General features: G+C 43.1%; 1 protein-coding gene across 4 annotated transcripts in view; it reads right to left on the bottom strand.

Moving 5' to 3' along the window:
• The window catches only part of raraa (retinoic acid receptor, alpha a), a 171,894-nt gene that overhangs the window by 78,974 nt on the left and 71,479 nt on the right, over positions 1-21,441 (bottom strand). For all 4 annotated transcript variants that reach the window (XM_086016738.1, XM_086016737.1, XM_086016736.1 and 1 more), the window contains one exon: positions 18,991-19,545. In XM_086016738.1, the coding sequence (XP_085872864.1) occupies positions 18,991-19,144 (154 nt within the window). In that variant the 5' untranslated portion in view covers positions 19,145-19,545. The remainder of the gene's footprint in view (positions 1-18,990; positions 19,546-21,441) is intronic.

Raw genomic sequence — 21,441 nt, 5'->3', positions numbered from 1 at the left:
GATGATGAAAGGCTATGAACTCCCCTCTGAGGTACTCGGAATTGTACATAAGTATTGGAACGTGGCCGGGGAGGGAAAATGGAGTTTGGTGGGAAGAGAATGATTGAAGAGAATGATTTAAAGATCTAGAAATGGTTGTTGTTCTATGCAAATGAATTACTCTCATTCGTCTCTCCACTTTTTTTTTTTTTTTTCCCCCCCCCTTTCCTTCCTCCGTCTCTCTCGGCTGAGTGATAAACGCTGTCTACGGGGCTATAAATCCGGAGGGACTCCCGACAGGCGTCCCCATAAAGCGCTCTATTTTCTCCCCGTTTGCCGGGTTTGTCGGAGGCCTAGAGGAAGTGAGATAACATTAGGGGGATGAAGAGGAGGAGGAAGAGTGAAATTTCATCAGTGGGACACACACACACACACACACACACACACACACACACACACACACTGGCGCACAAAGGCGCACTGACAAACAAACAAAACCAAGTTGAAACGCTGCACGAGGTGGCGGTGTCCTGTTCGCAAACGACGCCGACCGCGGCTAACGTCGGCACAAAATGCTAACTCGCTGTCATCGACCCATTCAGGTTGGAATAGAGTGAGGTTATTACTCGCCATTGTTCTGGTTGAAATGCACAGAGGGAGGCAGAATGTTCAACTGGTGAGATGAGAGAAGGCATGAATGGGCACGTTTAAAAAAAAAAAAAAAAAAAAAAAGAAAAAAAGAAAAAAGTATCCCCGCTACTGTATGCATTGTGTTTTTTGCCGTGACGCTGTCTATGTACTAAATGCAACATATGCACACTTCAAAATACTGTACCCCATTTTTATGTGGGAACAGAAGTAGGCGAATATACACAGTAAACAACATCACCCTAAATTTTGTTTTCAGTGGTCACTAAAATAGCGCTATACTGAAATCATAAATCAGATTTAAAAACAACAAAACAACAACAAATCTGATATTCTTAAGACCGTGTTGACATGCCCTATATGTAGGGCTGCAACAATTAAATATTTTTAGAATATAGTATTCTACTGATTATCCCATTGAGTTAAATCGATGAAATGGATTTTGCGTTAATGAAGCCATGTGCGTGTGAGGTACAGGTATTACTTTATTTACTTATTACCTACAGACTACTGTTGTATCTGTGGCTTTGAGAATGTATGGCTTTAAAAGGCGGGGCCTGGCCTTGTGAGTGACGTGGGTGTCAGCTAGAGGTTCAATGTTTAATCGATAAAGTATCAAATTAATCGGTAATCACTTTGCTAATCGAGTTATCGTTTGGAGACCGTGTTTAATTTCAAATTGCCTCAAATCCTCGGAATGTCAGCCTCTCAACAGGAAATATTCTTTGATTTCTGTAGACCTCCGTGAAAGGATCTCCTCGTTAAATCAGAATAAAACATTTGCAAACCTCTGCTTTTAATTTTGAAAATAATAATTACAAAAAAAATCCTGTTTAAGGCCAAGCCAGGAATCATAATTAACTTAAGTTTGTCATAAGTAAGTCATGTTGAAATAATGTTCTGTTTTGGTAATAAAGCGATAGAACCCAGGCATGTTTGTTATCCGACTCATCGATTATCCAACCAAATAATCGACATGAAATAAAATAATCGTTAGTTACAGCCCTACTGCAAAGCTTTGAGGCAGGGATCTCGCTTTGATCTTTGTAATCAAATCATTCAAGCTATATGATTCATCGCAGCAGCCCTATCTATATAACCGTTAAAAATGTTAAAATGTTACTTGCCCGCACAGTGCAGGCAACAGTTTGATCTATTTTCCATTTCCTTAAAGACGAAAAAAAAAACCCGTATCAAATTCCGAACAAGTCCGAAAGACTTCTGTAGCTCTTTTGGCTGCATCATCAGTGACAATATTAACATTCCAGCAATCCATGTCAAAGTATTTGATGTTCTGGCTGCCTTTCCAAAATGGCTGTAGCAAGCTTTGGCGTCCGTTGAGCCGTTCGGCCTGTGCCAGGAACATCTTCAAAAGTTATTAAAAAAGTCTGCGGAAGGCTGAAAAGCGGCGTCTTTCAACCCCGTCGGACGGAAAACGATTAGTTTGTGTGAATGTGTAACTGTTGCCCATCGGCGCTCGCATTGTCATATCATGCAAGGTTGCTGTCGTATCACCTACGCCGAGCGACGCGGTTCGGAATCGCTCATGTGTTTGCAGTTATGCATCTCAACGCAGGAATTCTATCTTAAGACCCTGAGATATGAGCAAGCATGAAAGCTCCAAGGATTCATTCCGAGTCCTCCTGCTCCAAAGAGGATTCCCACCTGGTTGCAATTTAACCTCGGCCCGGTGGAGCGGACCCGGGCGAGCGTAAAAATAACGTCTGTCGGGAAAGCGGTTTCATTTTTCAATCAAATAAATCATGACCGTACAGAAAATAATTTTTGTCTTTTAATGGCCTCCCTCGCGTTTGAAGTTCGCCGGGGCACAGCTTTGCTTTGAAGTCCGCGAGGAGGTGGAGCAAACGCCCCACCGAGTGTGCGTGTTCGCCTGCACGTGTGTGTGAGACAGAGTGAGCAATCATACCGGTGCCTCCTCCACATCCTTAAAACACAAAGCCCGGAGGAACGTCTCGCTAAAAAAAAAAAAAAAAAAAAAAAAAAAAAGCTCTGCACATTATACTTACTCTGGCATATAATTTGCCTTCACGTAAAGGGAGACAAAAACACAAGGAAAACCTTTTCTTGCAAGCAATAATCAGAGGAGTCATAGATAGTGAGCAGAAAGTACAGCAAGACAATCCTACAGCAAACTAATCTTGACGTCTTATCTCGCGGCCATGTGTAAAAATGGCCCATTGTGGTCACTTGCTGGAATAGTTCCTGACCAGTCCAAAGTCACTTTGACCCGCAAACCTCGCCGTCCATTCATACGCGCTGTATTTTTGTATGTTACGAAGCTACAATTTTAGAGAGGACGGGCAGAGTGGCAATTGTGAGGCTTCTCGCTCAATGGGTTTTCGGCCAAACTTGCTATCGCCGTACAAACAGATCCATCGTGTATTACAGACGCAAAAAGGGCTGACATAAAAACAAAGAGGTTGTTTTCTTTTAAAGACATACTATATTTTGGAAAATACAGTGGCAACTTGAGATACAAGCGACCCAACATAAGAGTTCTTTGCCATTCTACGATTTTTTTTTTGGGGCAGCCAAAGCACGATAGCCATTAAATTGAACCCCTCCCCCCACCAAAAAAAAAAAAATAAAAAATAAAAAAAAAAAATATATATATATATATATATATATATATAATTATGGGGGGAGGCTGGAACTAATTCATGGAATTTCCATTCATTTCAATGAGAAAAGATGATTTGCACAACAAGTGATTTGAGTAAGGGCTAAACAATTAATCGAATTCACATCGACATCACAATGTAGTAGAATGCAGTTTTCAAACCGCAAAGACTGCAATTTGGATACAAATAAATTGCTTCATTCCGGTTAGTCGGTAGGCTTTATTTTTCATACATACTGTATGTATATTGGTTACATTTATTTATACATATAATGTCTTGATAAATTCAGTGCATTACAAAAAAAAAGTATATTTATATTTATATATATTTATATATATATATATATATATTTTATTTTTTTTTGAAAATATAAAATAAAAGTGATAAAGCCACAGATTTGTTTCTATTGTTGCAATTTGATTTCTTACTTACTGACTTATGTTTAGGCTACACTTGCTAGGTAAAATTTTAATAAGTTCACAACCACACAACTGTCTTTCATGTTAATTGATGGTTCAGTTGTATTTAGCTTAGCGTGAGCCCTGAAAAAAAAAATCGCATATTAAATCACAATCACAACATTGAGTGTAAGAATAAAAATAAAAAAAAATCGAAATGAATTAACTCGTATTTCAAGGCAAAACTGGAGTTGAGTCTTCAAGTCTAAAAGCATGTGCGCCGCATATGCGGGACCAGCTTTCAAATTGCCCATCACCATTGTCACCTCCTAAGCTGCGTTATTAAATGGAGAGCACATAATGGCGGTGAGGCCTAAGTGTAAGCCTCTAAGCTCTTGAACTCAGAAGGGCACGGGACAACGCGGCAAAGGGAAGGGGTCAAGGAGGAATTAAGAGATCATTGAATATATTAAGATTAGTGGGGAACCTCTAGTCTAGAGTTGTCCAACCTTTTTTAAAAAAACATATTTTTACCATCATTTTATCACAAAACGTCAAAACCAATGAATCAATATGGGCAAAGATAATAAGAAAAAAAAAAAAACTAAAACGAATTTTATTCATCGGGTTCTTATCAGTCGAAATTTCATGCCTATTTCAGATGTCAAGACAGTGATTTCTCATTTATTGCGGTTAATGGGGACCAGAACCCGACACGATGGGTAAAAAAAACGCCAAGTGGCGTCTGACTTATTATTATTATGATGATTATTATTATTGTATATGATATTTATTGTACAGTTTTATTTTGGAGGGATTTGCGTCTCGGTTACGCTGTTGCGAACCGCCGACACGGTTCCCACACTTATAAATACTTGTTATACAATAAAGGTAACTTTAAAAATGAAAAAGGAAGAATAAATACCAAGCTGCAGGTTGTGAGAGGAATTGAGCTTCAAACGCGGCCGCCGGCGATTACGACCGAACGTTCGCTAATAACTACGTTTAAGTTTTAATTTCTATCAGAAAATGGACTTACCTTAAAGCAGAAGTCAACCCAAACATTATTTTTTTCAAGAATATGTTCCCAGCAGGCCCACTAGTTGAAACACGGCATTCTGATTAATTTTGCGTTTGTGGAATATAAATTAAGCATCAAAATGCACTCGTTTTTAGCTATTTCTGGGGGCGGCCATTTTGTCTTCTGTCGACTGAAAATGACATCACAACTAGTCTGCTGGGAACATATTCTTGAAAAAAAAACATGTTTGGGTTGACTTCCGCTTGAACTAGAATGCCGTAATGCATTTTATTCCAAAAGGTACAATCCTGCACTTTTCAACGCTCGTCGTCATTGTGCAAAGCGAAAGTAAAAGTTCTTCTTTGTTGCCTTGATGGGAGAGGAAGAAGTCGTTGCCTCCTACTTATTTTAAAAACGAAGAAGCCGCACAGTGCCCGGAGGCAATAGGTTTGAAAATCAGTGGTTAACCTGCAACTGTGTGCAAGCTTAGACGTGTCACTGTAACTTCAAACGATTTGTCAGTTGAACGTCAATTTCGATGCGAACTCTAAAATATGGTTCGGGATGTATGAATGATTTATTTGAACATGCAACATAAACAATAATTACAATAACACTGAAAATAAAATATGAAAAATAGAAATAACAACAACAATCAAAACTCGCCAAAGCACACACCTAACGAAAGTCTTCCATGCTCAAAAGGGAGTGGGAAGAAGTCTCGATTTAAATTAAATCCCACCCCTTCTCCATTTTTTGTTAATTTATACCTCTATTCATCATCTATGGCAAAATGATACTGAAGATAATAATGGTTATAATAACAATGACAATAATAATAATGAACCACATATAAAATACTTATCAGGTACATAATTAAAAAAAAAAAAATCGAATCGAACCGAGTCAAACCGTTATGTTTTAAAATTGTTGCATCTTTGGAACCCAAATATCGAGATCGTCTTTATGAGAGATGTATGTGACCAGATATAAATCAGCTGATGATATATGTATTGTATCGTTGAATTGAACTAACTTGGACGGTTTGAGCTTTATACATGTTGTTGCAGACCGGATAAAAAGAAACATGACAAAAGCTACAACCGTACCATATCGAATCAAATCGCAACCCCACTTACTCGAATTGAATCGTTATATTTTAAAATCATTACACCCTTGAATCGTACCATACCCCATGTATCAAGAATCGTATCAAATTGTCTTTTGTGGAGTGGCGCACACCCCTATGTTCCAAAAGTCAAACGAAAAAAAACCCCAAATCATTACGAATCAAAATGAAGTTCACTGGGCCATGACTAAATCCCGAAGTTATAACTTGCGCCGGATGAGTTAAGAGTGTGCGTATTAAACATACAAGAATAATCCTTCGGATCCACGGCTCATTTGCGCTCTCCTTTTATCTGGCGCTGCATGTCAGCACCGGCTAAATTTCGTCAGGACGGCCAGAAGCACATTATGGACCGTACAGATGTGCAAACGGTGCGCTAATCCACACAAGCAACAAGACAAACCTCTGGGAATAAAGTACAAGCAGGCACCCGAGCGTGTCGACAGACAGGCGACTGCCTTCCCGATAAAGGCTTAAATATCCCTTGAAAAGCGTTTCCCCTGGAGCGCTTCCACTACTTTCCGTGCGTACCTTCTGTCCAAGCGATCTGCTTTTGACATAAAGGCCATCCTTCAAAGACCTGGAAGCCGCCGACTTTGACGGCACATCTGCCAGGACGGAGACGCCCTCGCTTGTCTGTGTTGCGGGAGGAGCGCGGGGGCCGTATACTTGTCTTTTCCTGCGCAGATCCAGCTAATTTACTCCCAATAGCAGGCCTACACTCGCCGTTTCGGGCATGCTTCCTGGTTCGTATAGGAATATATCGCGCTCGCTTTATAGACTTGGCGTGTTCGGATAGGGCACGTCAAGTCAAATGTATAGCAAATGTTTTGGGGGAAAAAGGATGAAGGGGCTCGTTGCCATTGAAGATGAAAAGAAGAAGTTTTCGGAGGAGGGAGGATAGATCAAAAAATATATGATGAAAAGGAACAAGTCGAAAGAAGATCCTCGAGGAGATAAAACGTCAAGCCAAGTGCTTACAGGAAATAGTTGTGTTTGGTGGGTAAATATTGAATCAGCAAGATGTCAACTGTTACGCCGACTCCCGCGTTTCCCCCTCCGAGTTGTCTGTGTCAACGGCAAACAGGCGCTTTCACCTTCACTCGGAGGCATCAAAACATAACACGTCAACACGCATATTGACTGAAGCGTCTGGGTTCAGTATTGGCAACACAAAAGAATGTCGAAAGCCTCCGACACGCGGCCCCGTGCGTTCGTCTCGTTGGGCGGACTGCAGGAGAAGCCGGCGGTCATTGCTGGGAATCCAATGGCGACTCTTCGGGGTAGGCTCGGGTGTGTTTGGGCCTGCAGTGATTTAAGATGCCTGAAGGGAGCCTCCATTTCCCCCTTTCTCTTGATCTTCCGCCTCTTTCTCCGCAGTCTCTTCCAAAGAATGAGCCATTAGCAGAGTTTCTGGGTCAGGGAGTAAGGTCTAAGGTTTGACACACACTATGTGGCGTTCTATCATTCTTCTTTCTTTCTCCCTTCAATGATCAGACACAATTGCCTCCCGCCCTGACAATCTTGATTACTTATGGTATTTCGCACGGAACGCGCATACTTTACAGTATGGCGGTTCATCGCGACTTCGACCGTCCGAGAAGCATTTAGTCGCTTTCTCCAGTGACAAATCAAAGTTTTTTCAGAACTACTTTGTATGTGGGTTTTTATGGTTTATACGTCACTCAAGTGCAATTCTCAAGGCGGGGGATAATGTTTTTGCCTGCATGGTTTTTATCAACCAAGCGGACGACTGCTAAACGGATTTCCACGAAGAGCTGGAGAAGAAACAATAAGTTTGACTTTTCTTTTTTTGTTTGTTTTTTGACGATCGGGTCAGGATGCTCATTTGAAACTGACCCCTAAGTGATGGCCGACATGCCTTCGCTTGAAAGCACATTTATTTACACAACAACCTAATAAAAATGACACTTTTGTTCTTTGTTTCTCAGTGTCATGGATTGTCACTTATGTAAGTATGTGATGTATTTACATATGACAAGATTATCACAATGATCTTTGCTCATGACAAACTGCCAGCAGTCGGCCACGTTAGCTTGCCGGTTAGCATCGCTTCTCCATTTTCTCCTTTTCTCTCTCTTTGCTCGGTGTGTCGCATGATTATCTAATCCTTGCCCTGCTTTGGCGATGATGACAGTTGCCAGAAATTTATCTTATTTGCCGCCATGGAGGTGAGGATTAGCAATTTAGAGGAGCGGATCCACACCATGGAAGGAGAGTGTTTCGTTGCGCTAGCTAGCCAGCCGCAGCGCGACGTAAGTTAGCGTCGCGCCTCGCGTTCCTCCGGTAGTTCCTGCGCAGAAGAGCAAGGAGGAAGGACGCCTGACGTTGACCCGCATACAACTGGAAGCTCCTCCGGCTCAGACGTGCTTGAAGCCATTTTGACACTTGGGAAGACACGATGACGTCGTCAAGAAAAGTTATCGCGATTGATCGACAGAATCCAAATCGATAACATCTACCGAATATAGCGCACATCCCTATCTACTTTATAATTAACACCTACATATACTCTGCTCTGCCTGGCAATTTTGCTATTAAATACAACACTGAATATAAGCTCGATCATTCATAATCTAAATACCAAACATTCCACTTTAGCCAAGTATCAATAAAATATTGCAATGTTTTTGCCGTTAAGCAGAAATATTATCCAGTCAGAACAAGGGGACCGAATCGTCTCACATAAATGATTACATGATGTTGAATGCTAAGAGTGTTTGGGTGTCTCAACTAAATTGTCCAGAGGGTTCATAGGGTCTATTCAGATTTAAAGGTCAGCCAGAAGTGGAACAGCATCATTTCTTTTCAGTCAGCACATGTCTGGAATTTGTGTTTTTGCCTGTGAGGGTGAGCTTATCGGTTAGATTTTATCTTGACAGTGGCTGATCAGTCAATGCCACGGACCGTGGAATTCCTCGGTCTGACGTCTGTCGACAGTTTTGGTGCAAAAACAACACAGGGATTGGCCGGACTTCTTTGCTGTGAATGTCGTGTCACTTTTTTTCCCCCTGGCTGTGTTACTTCAAAGTAAAAAAAAATAAATACATAAATAAATGATGCATGTAATGTAATGAAACACGCTACATACTGCTGAAAAACCAAAGCAAAGGTTTTTATGGTCAAAAATGGTTGACTTATCACACGTTTTGTCTGTTTTTATTGTGAGCGCACACACATAATTATAATAAAGGGACATTTGGGTGTGTGTGTACCAGTGCCAGAAGGCTGCGAGGAAGAAGGGGACAGAGCTGCTTTCATGTGCCTCATAGCACAGATCACAGTGCTCAACAGCTGTTTGCCTCTCATCGTAAATGAATAGAGAAGGGGAAGAGGCCACATAGCAAAAAAAAAAAAAAAAAAAAAAAACGGAAAAAAGAAAGACATCCGTGAAATGAAGGGGAAGAACTAAAAAAGATCAAGTAAAAATTAATTACAATGAGAGGAAAAAGGAAAGATTTAGTCATAAACTGATGCTGCCCATCCACAGGCTTCCGCTGGCATCGTTAACATCCGTTTTGAAGAGTTTCTTTTCTTGAAAGCTAATATTATTGCATGTGTTTTTTGTGTGTCTGTGGGGGGTATTTCATTTTATTTTTTTATCTGGCATATAGTGGAAGACATGTGCTCACTTAACGAATTTTTACCACGCAGACCAGTTTGGTCCCATTGCCAAAAGAAAAGCACAAAAGTGGACCTTAATTATGCGGCCATTCCACACGGCTACAACAAGTCATTCTTACACGGTGATTACCAACTACTGCCCTGAAATGACACAATTTCTATTTTTGATTTGTCCGAAAATGTACTACAAATAATGTATCTTTGTTCATCTGATTATGCCAGTGACAAAAAGTGACATATACAACAATTAAATGCTCTTCTACTAGATGGCGGAAGGTACAATTAACCAGAGCTGGGCATTCTGCCAATGTGACGGACCGGTCCGTCTACCTGCCTATGAGGGACGCCCATTTTCTAGGCGATAAATGATAGACGGGAAACAAATAGTTGGACTATGCATAATCGGACGCCCATTTTTTCCGTCTATGTAATCATATTAGAGATAGACCGCTGTTTTTTTTCAGGGCCGATACCGATTATTACTCGTCAAGGCGACCGATAACCGATATTTGGAGCCGATATTGATTTTAGTAAAAAAGAAAATATTGGCATTAAAATCTTGTTAAAAAAATAAAAATAAAATTCGGAACTTTGTTGAAACACCTTTAAGCATAATGTTTATTTAACAAATTTTCAGATTTGCATAATGTAGATTTTTTGGGGTATTATTATTACTATGAATTTTTGACAATATATATCTTTGTTATCAAATTCTAACAAAAAGTTCAGGGAGCACCCAGGGTCGTCAGCATGTCTTAAAAAGTGAAATGAAAACACTTGAAAAAAAAAAAAGCTCCATATAGTTTTCGACAATAAATGAAGTCCTCCAAAATTTCAAAATGACAGAAAATTAAACTTTCACATATCTTTGTTTTGATCCCGACACAGTTTAAAATTGATTAAATTATTATCGGCCATCATAAAAAAGGCCGATGCCGATATTCGTCAAAACGCACAATATCGGCGCCAATAATTGGCCCGGCCGATAATCGGTCTATCCCTAAATCATATATCATCTATTTTTACGGTGAGGCTTCCTTTTCCCGTTGGCCGCAGCCGAGTTCCTCAAAGGTACATAAAGGTCTTCTTTTAGGACCTATTTTTTGTTTGTCAAAGTTGGTCATGGGAAACGCTCTAACGCAGGGGTGGGCAATTCCGGCCCTCGAGGGCCGGTATCCTGCCTGTTTTCCATCTCTCCCTGCTGGAACACACCTGATTGAAATGATCATATAATCAGCAAGGTCTGCAGAAGTTGGATCACGATCCTCATCATTTGAATCAGGTGGGTTGCACCAGGGCGACATAGAAAACATGCAAAATACCGGCCCTCGAGGGCCGAAATTGCCCACCCCTGCTCTCACGGAAGCCCATTTAAAAATGATAAATGGACCGGCTTATAGGCGATTACTATTTGGTCCGGACGGACAAAACGGCGGATAAACGGATGGGGGAGGGATACCCCGGCTGTAGGCGGAAGGCGATAAACGGGCTGCAAATTTTGGGGTAAAATTCCCAGCCCTGTAATTGACCTGTGTATGCACCTAGAGTGGTGTCAAGTGGAGTAGGTACCTTTCTGTTGGTGTTCTAAGTTACATCATCTTGTGGTACGGTACCCAAAGGATTACACCAAACAGAAACCAAATGTCTTTTTCTCAAACAACACATTTACTTCTTCTATTGGACGCCCTCCATTATTGCCATATGTTCATGTGCTTCAGCTACTGTCTCTGAATATCCTCGTTCATCCAAATTCTCAGGGCATTGAATCGACTAGAGCTGTCCTACGTAAGTCTTTGAACACAAACCGATGAAGCCCGCTCAGATGAGAGGCGAAACTTCTTCTCGGACAATCGAATGCCCAGAGAATCCTGAAGCTCCCCAAACGTGTAACGTGAATGCAAAGTGAAGCCATGCCAACAAAAGGTGACATAAGCGAGCCTGCGCGACGATTGCCCTCGCCGGGCGCATCATCGCTCATTTTCAGTTGACAAAGTGTGCTAATGCTACAACCCGAAGCCGCGAGGTTACGTGTGGCATCGGGTCCTTTAAGAGACGGTGCCAAGATAAAGCTGGCGGCCCCATAAGCCGCGGCTCAGCCGAGCTCTTTTAGCGCTTTTGCACAACACAGCCTGTCATTGTGCCGGGGTTAGGAAAAAAAAAGAAAGCACATTAGCTTCTGAGAAAAGGGCTTTCCCTCCGAAACCCCCTCGGACAACAAGCAAAGCTCCGCTTGATAATTCAATCATTCTCCGAGGCCGAGGATCCATGAAACCGCTCAGAATGTTTTTTTTTGTTGTTTTTTTTCCCCCACCCCCCAGCCCTTCTCCTTTCCATTCCTCGATCGTCTCCCCCATTAGGTAACTGCCCCATATTTTGATATATGCCGTCATTCCTGGCGCTTATCAAAGGACAATAGAGGAACGACGCCTAAGAGAGAGTCATTGACATTTGAATGTATGCGGCGCGGGTGAATTATGACACTGCGCGACGGGTGTCGCATAAAGGGCATTAGGAGATAGCGATATATATTTGTGTGCGGAGGGGAGATAAAAGGAAGGAGAAGGAGGTCAGCGTGAGAGCGGGTTGAAGGAAAGGATACGCGCTGAAGGAGAGAGAGATGAAGGGGGGGGGAAAAAACCGAGTTCTTATCGCGGTACCCTTGTCTTGACTTCTTCGCGAAGAGAAGAGCGAGAGCAAAAAAAAAAAAAAAAAAAAGATACTCTCACTGGCGGTGTTTACGCAACTGAGCGCCGCACGGCACTAGTCGTGGCCCAACGACGGCTTAGCCGCTCCTCGTCAGTATGTATGGATTTTCCAGTCCATGTGAATGTTCACCATAGATAGCATACGTATTCCTAACGCCATGCGGCTCGGCACACGGAATGAAGCCGTCCACTGGATTACGGGGAGACAGCTCTCGGAAAAAAAAAAAAAAAAAAAAAAAGTGGGGGCCTGGGATTTGCATAAGCGGCCGCGGATGTGACAAAAAAAACTGTCGACAGAAAGACAGAGAGATAGAGAGAGGAAAGGAAACACAGAGAGGGGGGCTTAGAGAGTGGACCACACTTGCCAAGCCACTGGGGGATAAATCCTGCGGTTAGGATCAAGTATTCCGGGCAGGGATTTGGCCCCAGGTTCCCTCAAAGCAAACAGAAAATAACAGGCTGGGAGTAAATAGGTGGCCGGGTAATGATAGCTCTGTCAAGTTCTAAAGTGGAGAAAGGCAAGAGTGTGGCGAGAGGAGGATAATAGGGAATAGAAGAGGAAAGTGTGGGCGAATGCAACACGGTAGGGGAGGGGGGGGGGGGGTCAGATGGCAAATAAGACAAAGTGCTAACGGGAAGGTTTGGGATGCTATTAGGGGATAGCGATGTCTCGCACAACAAGAGGCCAAAAGGGAGAGCAGGAGGACACGGTGACACAATTTCTTGTGGAAGCCTTTTTGCAATAAGCTCAGTGGTGTTTTTGGCAAGATGCGCCTGTGTGTGTGTGCACGTGTGCGCCTCAGGCTCCAACTTCTGACTGCGCTCGAGAGATCTACATCTGGGTCTCCGTCCCGCTGTCACGTCACACATGGCAAACTCTAAAATCCTGAGCTCCTATTTGTGATTGAATCTATATTTTTGGGGGGGAAATCATGAGAGATGGCCATTTTTTTTATCCCAGATGTGTGCAGTGTTTTTCGCCTGTAGTTTAAAGATCCCGAAGCCCACGTTTTTTTTCATTCTATTGCTATTGTATTGCAAACTCCCCCCTTTAATGGACTCCACCTGCGTGTTTTGCTTCATTGCAATACTTAGCCTTAACGCTTGGTGATTTTTCTTCCACGTTTATCTTTCTATTCAAATCACTTGTAACCGTACCCGTCTACGAGCACCGAATGGCAAGTGCGCGTGTGCAAGATTATCATCGTCAGCGCCAGAGAGCGTGTTTAATCCATTCTCACCACTTAGCCGATAGAGCGAATGAGTTGAATTTACGAGCCTGACAATCTTTTATATTGTTGGCGCCGAAGTATATGGTCGATTTCACTTGCTTTTCCATGCGTTGTATCCTCACATTTTCTCTCACTGCAGCTCTCACAAGACAAATTTATTCATGACCGAATTATATAAGGAAAAAGTCACAATAGAACACCAACAGATTAATATTATAAAACGGGTGGAGATAAAAGATGATCGTGTATAAAAAATATACATATATGTCTATATATATATATGTATTTATATATATACGTATGTATGTATATATACGTATATATGTATATATGTGAATATATATATGTATATATGTGTATATATATATGATATATATGATATATATGAATATATATATATATATATATATATCATATATATAGTCTGTGGTGCAAAAAAGGCTGGGGACCGCTGGATTAACAGACAGTGTCACTTCATTTTTCAAGGTTCCAATAATGCTCCAGTTAATTAACAAGGTCAATAGGCGAGATAGGCTGGATGCGTTACAGCCCTTGTGAATGTGCTTGGCACGCCGTGTTTAATAAGCTCCCATCGTCGCTATCAGACATATTGGCAGCCTTCGAATGGCTTTCCAATAATGACGAGCGCCTCCTCCGGCGGGGTTATTCTCAAAGAAACGGCTACCTTGTCGCCTGCTAACAAAGTGCTTAGGTCAATGTCATAAGACAGCGTTTGTGTATACATACACATTGGACTTCTGCCAACGGGGAGCACCTCACAAGTGTTTCTCACCGTCATTATATCCCAATCAGAGGGGCATTGTGTGCGCGAGTGTTTGTATATTTTCGCCACCCATGGAGCCCGATCGCATGTCCCCCTTGATTCGTGCGGACCACCGAGGCAGAGAGGAACCACCTGTCCATCCAGGAAGCGGCGCGCACACGCTCTAGCCAAGATTAGCATATCCATATTTACTCATGGCTGGTGCATTCCTCTGTGGGTTTCTTAATGGTCTTCACTTCCTTCAGGTCTGAAAATACCCTTTCACACTCCTCCACCTGGCCAAAAAGCACATTTATAAATGTGATTCGTCCCTCTAATAGTTTGGGGGGGAAAAAAGGGGATTTGTGCGCTTTTAAGAAACGCTCGAGTGGCAAGCAATTACAGAGGCCGCCGAAACAAACGCGACTTGTCGCGAGAAGTCAATTAGTCCGGCGTGGCAGCAGGTAGCAGGCTTGCTCCGCTATTTATGATCCCTCAAAACACCATGCTCACCTAATAGCACGGTGACAGACAACGGAAAGCATTAATGATAAAAACGGGATCAATAGCCGGGTTGGATTATTGCCCGCCGGCTCTGTTTTCATCAGCGCGAGCGTCTCGAAAGGGTTTTTAATTGAAAACGCCCGTGAACGTTGCGCCGATTGTGTGTAATGAGACATTTGATTGGCTGTGTAATAATATTTGTTGAAGTTCGATACGGGCATGAGGGCTCCCAGTTGATAATACTCTGTTAGCAATAAAGCTCCGGGCAATAAAATGTGATCGCAATACCTGCTCTCGAGTGTAACCCGAGCTGATGATGACTACCAGATAATACAAAGACATAAGCGAGGACGCTCAAAGTGGAAAGATGCTGAGAAATAGCAACAGGGGAGAGTGGCCAGAGCCTCTATTAACCCTTCTGCTCTGCTTGTTCCAAATAATGGCTCTATTGTGTTTGGCTACGACACATTGAGTCACAGAAGGGAGAGTAAATGACAATGGGATGAAAGATGATGAATGTGTGCAGAAGAAACAAACGGTAGCACCTAACAAGAAGGGTACACGTACAAAAGGGTGGAAAAGTTGGACCAAAACATTTACACCTTCACGTCTTACCAAGGTAGAATAACTCAAACTGAAAACATTTGAGTTAACAAAATAAAATTGATATGAATAAATGTGAAAATCCTTTTAAACAACATGACAACTAACTGAAACTACAATTAACGTTTTCAAAGCCAACAAATGAAAATTATTGCAAAAATGTCTGTTGTTTTCGTTTTTGTCAATTAATTTAACACATGAGCCTTTATGGGGTTAATTGTTAATGTATGATGAAAATTCCCTACTATTAAAACCCTGCTTCTTACAGTCTCATCCATTCATCGTTTATCATTAAAGAAAAAATCCAAAACTGAAAAAAAGAAAGAAGAATGCTTCAACGCTTTTTTGGTATCAGAAGTAAACAAATCCCAGAAGGGAAGCAAAGCTTGTTTTGATAGGTACCATTGACATTGGCCGAGAGAAAAGTACTAAAAATACAAACATATTTTTTCGCAAATACATATCAGGTCTTAAAAGGCCATATTGGCCGACCCTAGCGTATACCTGACATGACAAAATACAGGCAAATGCAGGACAATGTGCTCAAATTCTGATCCCGGCTGTTTTGTTCAGCCTCGATGGAGGTCTGTGAGTTTTTCTCAACTAGTTTAAATGCACCACTATGCCTCACTGTTTAAGTCCAAAGAGGTCTATTCGAAAACACGGCCAAGCTAAAGATCAGCCGATCAGTTGCTTGCAATACTCCAGACTGTTGTTAACAACTTGTTAACATCTTGACACCAACAGAGGGGAACAAGGAAGTAGAAACGGTGCGCTCCGCTGAATTCCAAAGCAAATGCCGTCCGCTCCACTTTGAGGGGGAAACAAATGGAACTGTGACAAAATGCCAATCACTTGAGTCATGGCAACCAAATAAACAACGGCGTGTGTACGGAGCATTTCCATAACTGATGGACAAGGGGGGGAAAAAAAAAAACGATTTGAGAAGAATGGCACCCAGCTGAGCGCAGACCCGCGCCAAGGCCGAGCAACCGTCAAATTGTACACTGCGGACAACGACGTGTGCCGTCATTTTGTCAATGAATTTAATTCGTGTTCACTGAGAACGTTTTTGGTGCTTTGTATATGCCATGAATTGCATTCAGGGGTCAGTTAATATGAAATGGAAACAGACCGACCGGTAAAAATCTGCACTTGAGATACAGTACCATATAAAAACATTTTTTTTTTTTTATGTAACCCAATTAAACATATTCAATTGTACTTTTTTAATACATCAGAAACATAATTCACACCCAAAAACAATTATAGTTCATTGTAATGTCTCGAAGCACATGTGTTAGATGTGTGCCTTTAAGAGGCGGGGCATGGTGGGGTGGGGTGTGACCTTGGCAAGTGCACGCGAGTGTCTCGGCGTGAGCGGTGGCCGACAGCAGCTCCCGCATCAATTGTCTTGTTTTGTTTTGCTATTCTCCCGGTGTTCAACTAAAAAGGCGAAAAAAATAATAATTTAATATGGGCAGTGTGTATTAGTAAAAGAATAATCACGTTTTTATGATGATTCGTAGCCCACGCCGCACCCTCCCTCCAAAGTTTTCAGATTAATTCGTTAAGTAGATTTAAGTAAGCGTGCTAACAAACAGACCAAAATAACCTTCTTGGCAAAAGGTACCGAGCCGATTTCAAAGCTGAAACAAAAAACCAAAAGTCTCTGTGAGATGAAGCGGCACAATCTGTCAGCGCACAAACACACGCCGGGCGGGAACGAGTGCCGGCGCAAACATCTCGCGTTGAACTGCATCCAGGCCGGCGCTCAGCTTTCCCTGCCTCCAATCCGACGGACGGAAAATCCCTCTCTCTCAAACGTCAAGTCTCTCTTTTGTCGCTTCTTCGGGTTGGAGATGGCTTAGCTGTGTTGTAACTGTGTCAAAATATTGGAGGCAAAACGGGAGGGTCCACTGATATGTCTGATGTGGGCATGGGTGGGCGGGGGCGTTGTCTGTCGACTATTAAGCGTGTGGCATGACTTGGAGAAATATGCCAGTGTGAGAGGCCGGAATTATGTTTAAGCTTCATACCGTGTTTGCATGTGTGTGTATGTGTGAGGAAGTTGTGGTGTCCCAAGTTCTCTGGTGTTTACTGACAGGAAATGTTTGTCCAGGCGAAAGGGAGCGGAAGCTTGCCCGCCCCGTATCGCAAACACTGGGAAAGTGGCCCGGCACACACACACACACGCACACACACACGCATTCACACAAACACCGACACGCGTGTAAAAAGGGGAATCTGACGGAAGCGCCAGTCTTTGTGAGAGAGGCGCGGCGTTCGGTAGCAGGGAAGTGGGAGCGGGAATGTCGGCCGCTATTGCTGCATTCCAGTAAACTGGGAAGTCGGAAATTTCCGACCCCCGAGGAGGAAAAGTGCATGGGATGCCACTCAGAGTTCGAAGGGTTCGAACGAAGAGTTGCACTTTTTTTTTTTTAATGTCACGAGTTGTGAAGGATACCAACAATAACAAATAGAAATCGACCACAAGGCACATATCGCCGCTGTCCGGCAGAATCCTCGCACGTCCCCCAGAACGTTGCCAGCGCTGTCTACATCAGCGGACATTAATCTGCATGCACTGATCTTCATGGCTGACCAGTTCTTTCTGCACTGAAGCATCACAGCCATCCATTGTGAACAAAACGGGCTTCCTCACATGTATCCAAGCAAACTATTTCCCTTGTTATTGCCTATGAAACATTCAGACTTTCAATCTTGAGGCAACATAACGCCGCATGGCTCACACAATGTGAGGGAGGAGGCGGGGCTTACAACACTTCTCAGACAGCTCGGGCTATTTTCAACACTTGAAATTGGCTAATAATGTGAGAAAATGACAAGTCGATGTAGGGACAGTCCAATAGTGTTGTTTTGTGAAAAATATGAAATTGACAATATTTGGACATTCAATATTGCTATTGAAATGTCTATTTCAATAGTCTATAGACAAGCATTCGGGTTAACATTCTTACCAAAGTACAATTCTGTTTTGGGAGCGAAGGAGGAAGGAGTACATGCAAACTCCACACAGGAAGGCTGGCACCAAACATTCGATTCGGGAATCTCAGAACATGAGGCAAAGCGCTCAAAGAAAGTTTGTCATGCTCAAATACTTTTTTTTTTTTTTTAAATCCTACACGTCCCACCTTATTGGCTTTGTTTTCATCATCTTCAAAATTGTATTTGTAGCAACACAGGGTAAAAAAAAAACAAAACAAGACAAAACACGGTTCAGCAACTCCTACTTTGTCTGAGTTAGTGCACGACTGCAGTGACATTCCCTTTTGAAAAAAAAACCAAAACTTTCTCACCTACTTAGACGAGAAACTTTGCGCGACAGTTCTCCGGCTTATGATTGATTGCAAAAAGGAGTTGGCAACAATGATCGTATGTGAGAGGTTTATTCCGGGAGCGCTTGCCAGTTTTTGTCTTCTCGCAGCGAGCCTCCCTCCTCTCTGGCTGTCCTGCCTGATGTTTTTATTTGTGTGTGTGTGTGTTTACATATGTGTGTGGGCTCATAAATTAAGGACAGCGCTGGAGGCCCTGCGAGCACGTGGGCGTGTATTCGTGGCTGTTTACCAACACACGTCTGTCAGGCGGAGAGCGATCTCCGCGGGCCCAGACCAACCCGTCCTTTCCACGCGCATGAGCTCGGTCACACCGCGCGTCACGGAGGTGAACCGGGGACAAAGGGAACTGAAGTTTGACTTACTGGCTGGCGAAGGGGTGCTGTAGCCGCTGAGAGGAAGTCCTGGCAGGGCCGGAGGCGACAGGCTCCCCAACATGTGCGGGAAGAAGTAGGAGTAGGTGGGCATTGGGAAGCCGTTGAGGTGCGGGCCCGGCATCGGGTTGCCCTTCCCGGCCATGACGCACGCGCGTTCGCTCGCTGAAGAAAAGCCCTCCGCAGTTTGTAACAGAGCCAAAAGTGAGTCAGTGTGGTTTACTGCTCTGATTTAATCCCCCATGGGAATGCTGGATTAGCGCGTAATCCAACAGAGTGTCCGGCGAAGGTCGCAAACTAGTCGCCGGATGTCAGCAAGGTTCAAATCCAACTGAGGGCTCAGTTACAAGCAATGGTTGGAATATGAAAAGGAGCTCCAGGGTGTTTTCTCCGTGCAGGCTTATGAGGAGGCCATTGCTTATTTTCCGGTCCAACGGGGAGAAGAGGAGGCGACGACGCTAACTGCAGTCAGGGGTGCTGATGGCGGCGATGCAGATCACATGATGCCGGCATGTTCTCCCGGGACGGGCCTCCTCCTCGCAGCCTCTGTCGAGAAAAATGAAGCGAAAGGGGATCATTCGGCGACTCGGCGAAGAGATTGTTTCCCTTTCAGCGGGAGAACTTGAGCTAAACAGCGCTTTTGTTTTGACGCTAATTAATGGTAATGTCTCGTCTGAAACCTTACGAAAACAACCCATCTGCCTTAATTACCTAACGGGGTGTTAAAACTGCGAGGAGACCAGTGGGCGCGTGATGGTTCCTCGCAGCTTTTGCGCGCTGCTCATTAACAGTGACAGCCTGCAAAATAGTGTGGGAGACGAGCGAAAAAACACACAAACGCAAACACAAAAGAAAAACTCGGCTAATTACGCCAGTTGCCGAAGCCAGAGGTGAGACCCAAGGTGCCACTCTGGGACCACCAGAGATTTGTTGCTGCGGAGTTTACTTCCAAAACAAAGACAGAGAGTTGTTATCGGCGCAACGAGCGCGAGAGCGCCGGAGAACGTAATTGCTATCAAGAGGTACGCTGACACCCCGGCATAAACAAGATTAAGCGAGTAGCAGGGCTTCAAAACAGCTTGTCACAACACAAGCGCAGTTTATTCTCTCCCCGTAATGAGCCATTTACGAGTCGGTGAGAGGCAAACTGGAATTATTGGTTGGAAACAAAGCAGGGGAAATGTGTCTTTGCACGAACATTGGCGCACAGGAATGTGGCGCTGGAGCATGAATCACGCCAGGACATCACGGATGAACTCTTGGAAAGGGAGAGGGGTCAAGGCAGACAGGTTGCCACTTGTTGAGCGTGCGTAAAGCACCGCGAGAGGCGTGTACGCCAAGCAAGACGAACCCAAAGGAAGGATCAGTCACTTGGAGAATCACCCCCGGCAACGGTAAAGACAATAGATGAAACATTCATCCGATTCAAATCGAAATAAAAAAAAAAAGGATGATAATAAAATTCACTGAGATGAACAGCCCCAGTAAAGTAAACAGTGGGGGAAAATGTTCAATTGTTGCTGCCAGGTGAAGCCTGTACATGGTTCATTTCATTAATTTTTTTTTTTTTTTTTTACAAATAAATATTATTGGTCTGTCCCCACGCCATCTGTTATTTTTAGGCATTATCAGCCAATTTGTGGTATTGCAAATAGCTTGAGAACAAATCCATAAACAATCTGGAAAGCTGAACTGTCGGTAAAACTCTTCCCTCAATCTGCGAGAGCTGTCCAGTATTCGCCTCAAGATTGAAAGTCTCGATATATTTTTTTAGACAATAACAAGTAACCACAGTTAAGGTATACACATTTGAGTATGCCTGACTTGTTAAAAATGTATCACTGTAATGCTTGGGTACATAAGGACCTGGCATGCCACAAAGGTAAGTGAGTCCAGATTTATTTCTGCTTTCCACACTTCTCTCTCAGCTCATGGTTTGACTTATTGCATCACTCGTGGCTGTAAAACCTTTAAAGTGAAAGTCAATGCAAGCATTTTTTTTCAACAATATGCTATATGCAAGCCCACTAGTTGAAACAAGGCATTCTGATAAATATTGCGTTTGTGGAATAAATGTTAATCCACTCATTTTTAGCCATCTTCGGTCGCGGCCATGTTGTCCTTTTTGTCGACTTAAAATGACATCACAACTACTCAGGGCTCAGGTAACGACCAATCACGGCTGACCTGTGTTCTGAAGCTGAGCCGTGATTGGTTGTTACCTGAGCCCTGGGGAGTTGTGATGTCATTTTAAATCGACAAAAAAGGACAAAATGGCCGCCTCCTGGGATGAGTGCATTTTGCTGCTTAACTTATATTCCACAAACGCAAAATTTATCAGAAGGCCGTGTTTCAACTAGTGGACCTGCTGGGAACATATTCTTGAAAAGAATATGTTTGGGTTGACTTCCTCTTTAAGGGAGGGTTTTGGAAAATGACGTA

The sequence above is a fragment of the Filicampus tigris genome, chromosome 19, assembly GCF_054856515.1.
Source record: "Filicampus tigris isolate MCC_2025a chromosome 19, RoL_Ftig_1.0, whole genome shotgun sequence".
NCBI classification, from domain to species: Eukaryota; Metazoa; Chordata; class Actinopteri; order Syngnathiformes; family Syngnathidae; genus Filicampus; species Filicampus tigris.
Note: the sequence above shows the minus strand (reverse complement) of the source record. Positions and strands in the feature narration are given on the sequence as shown.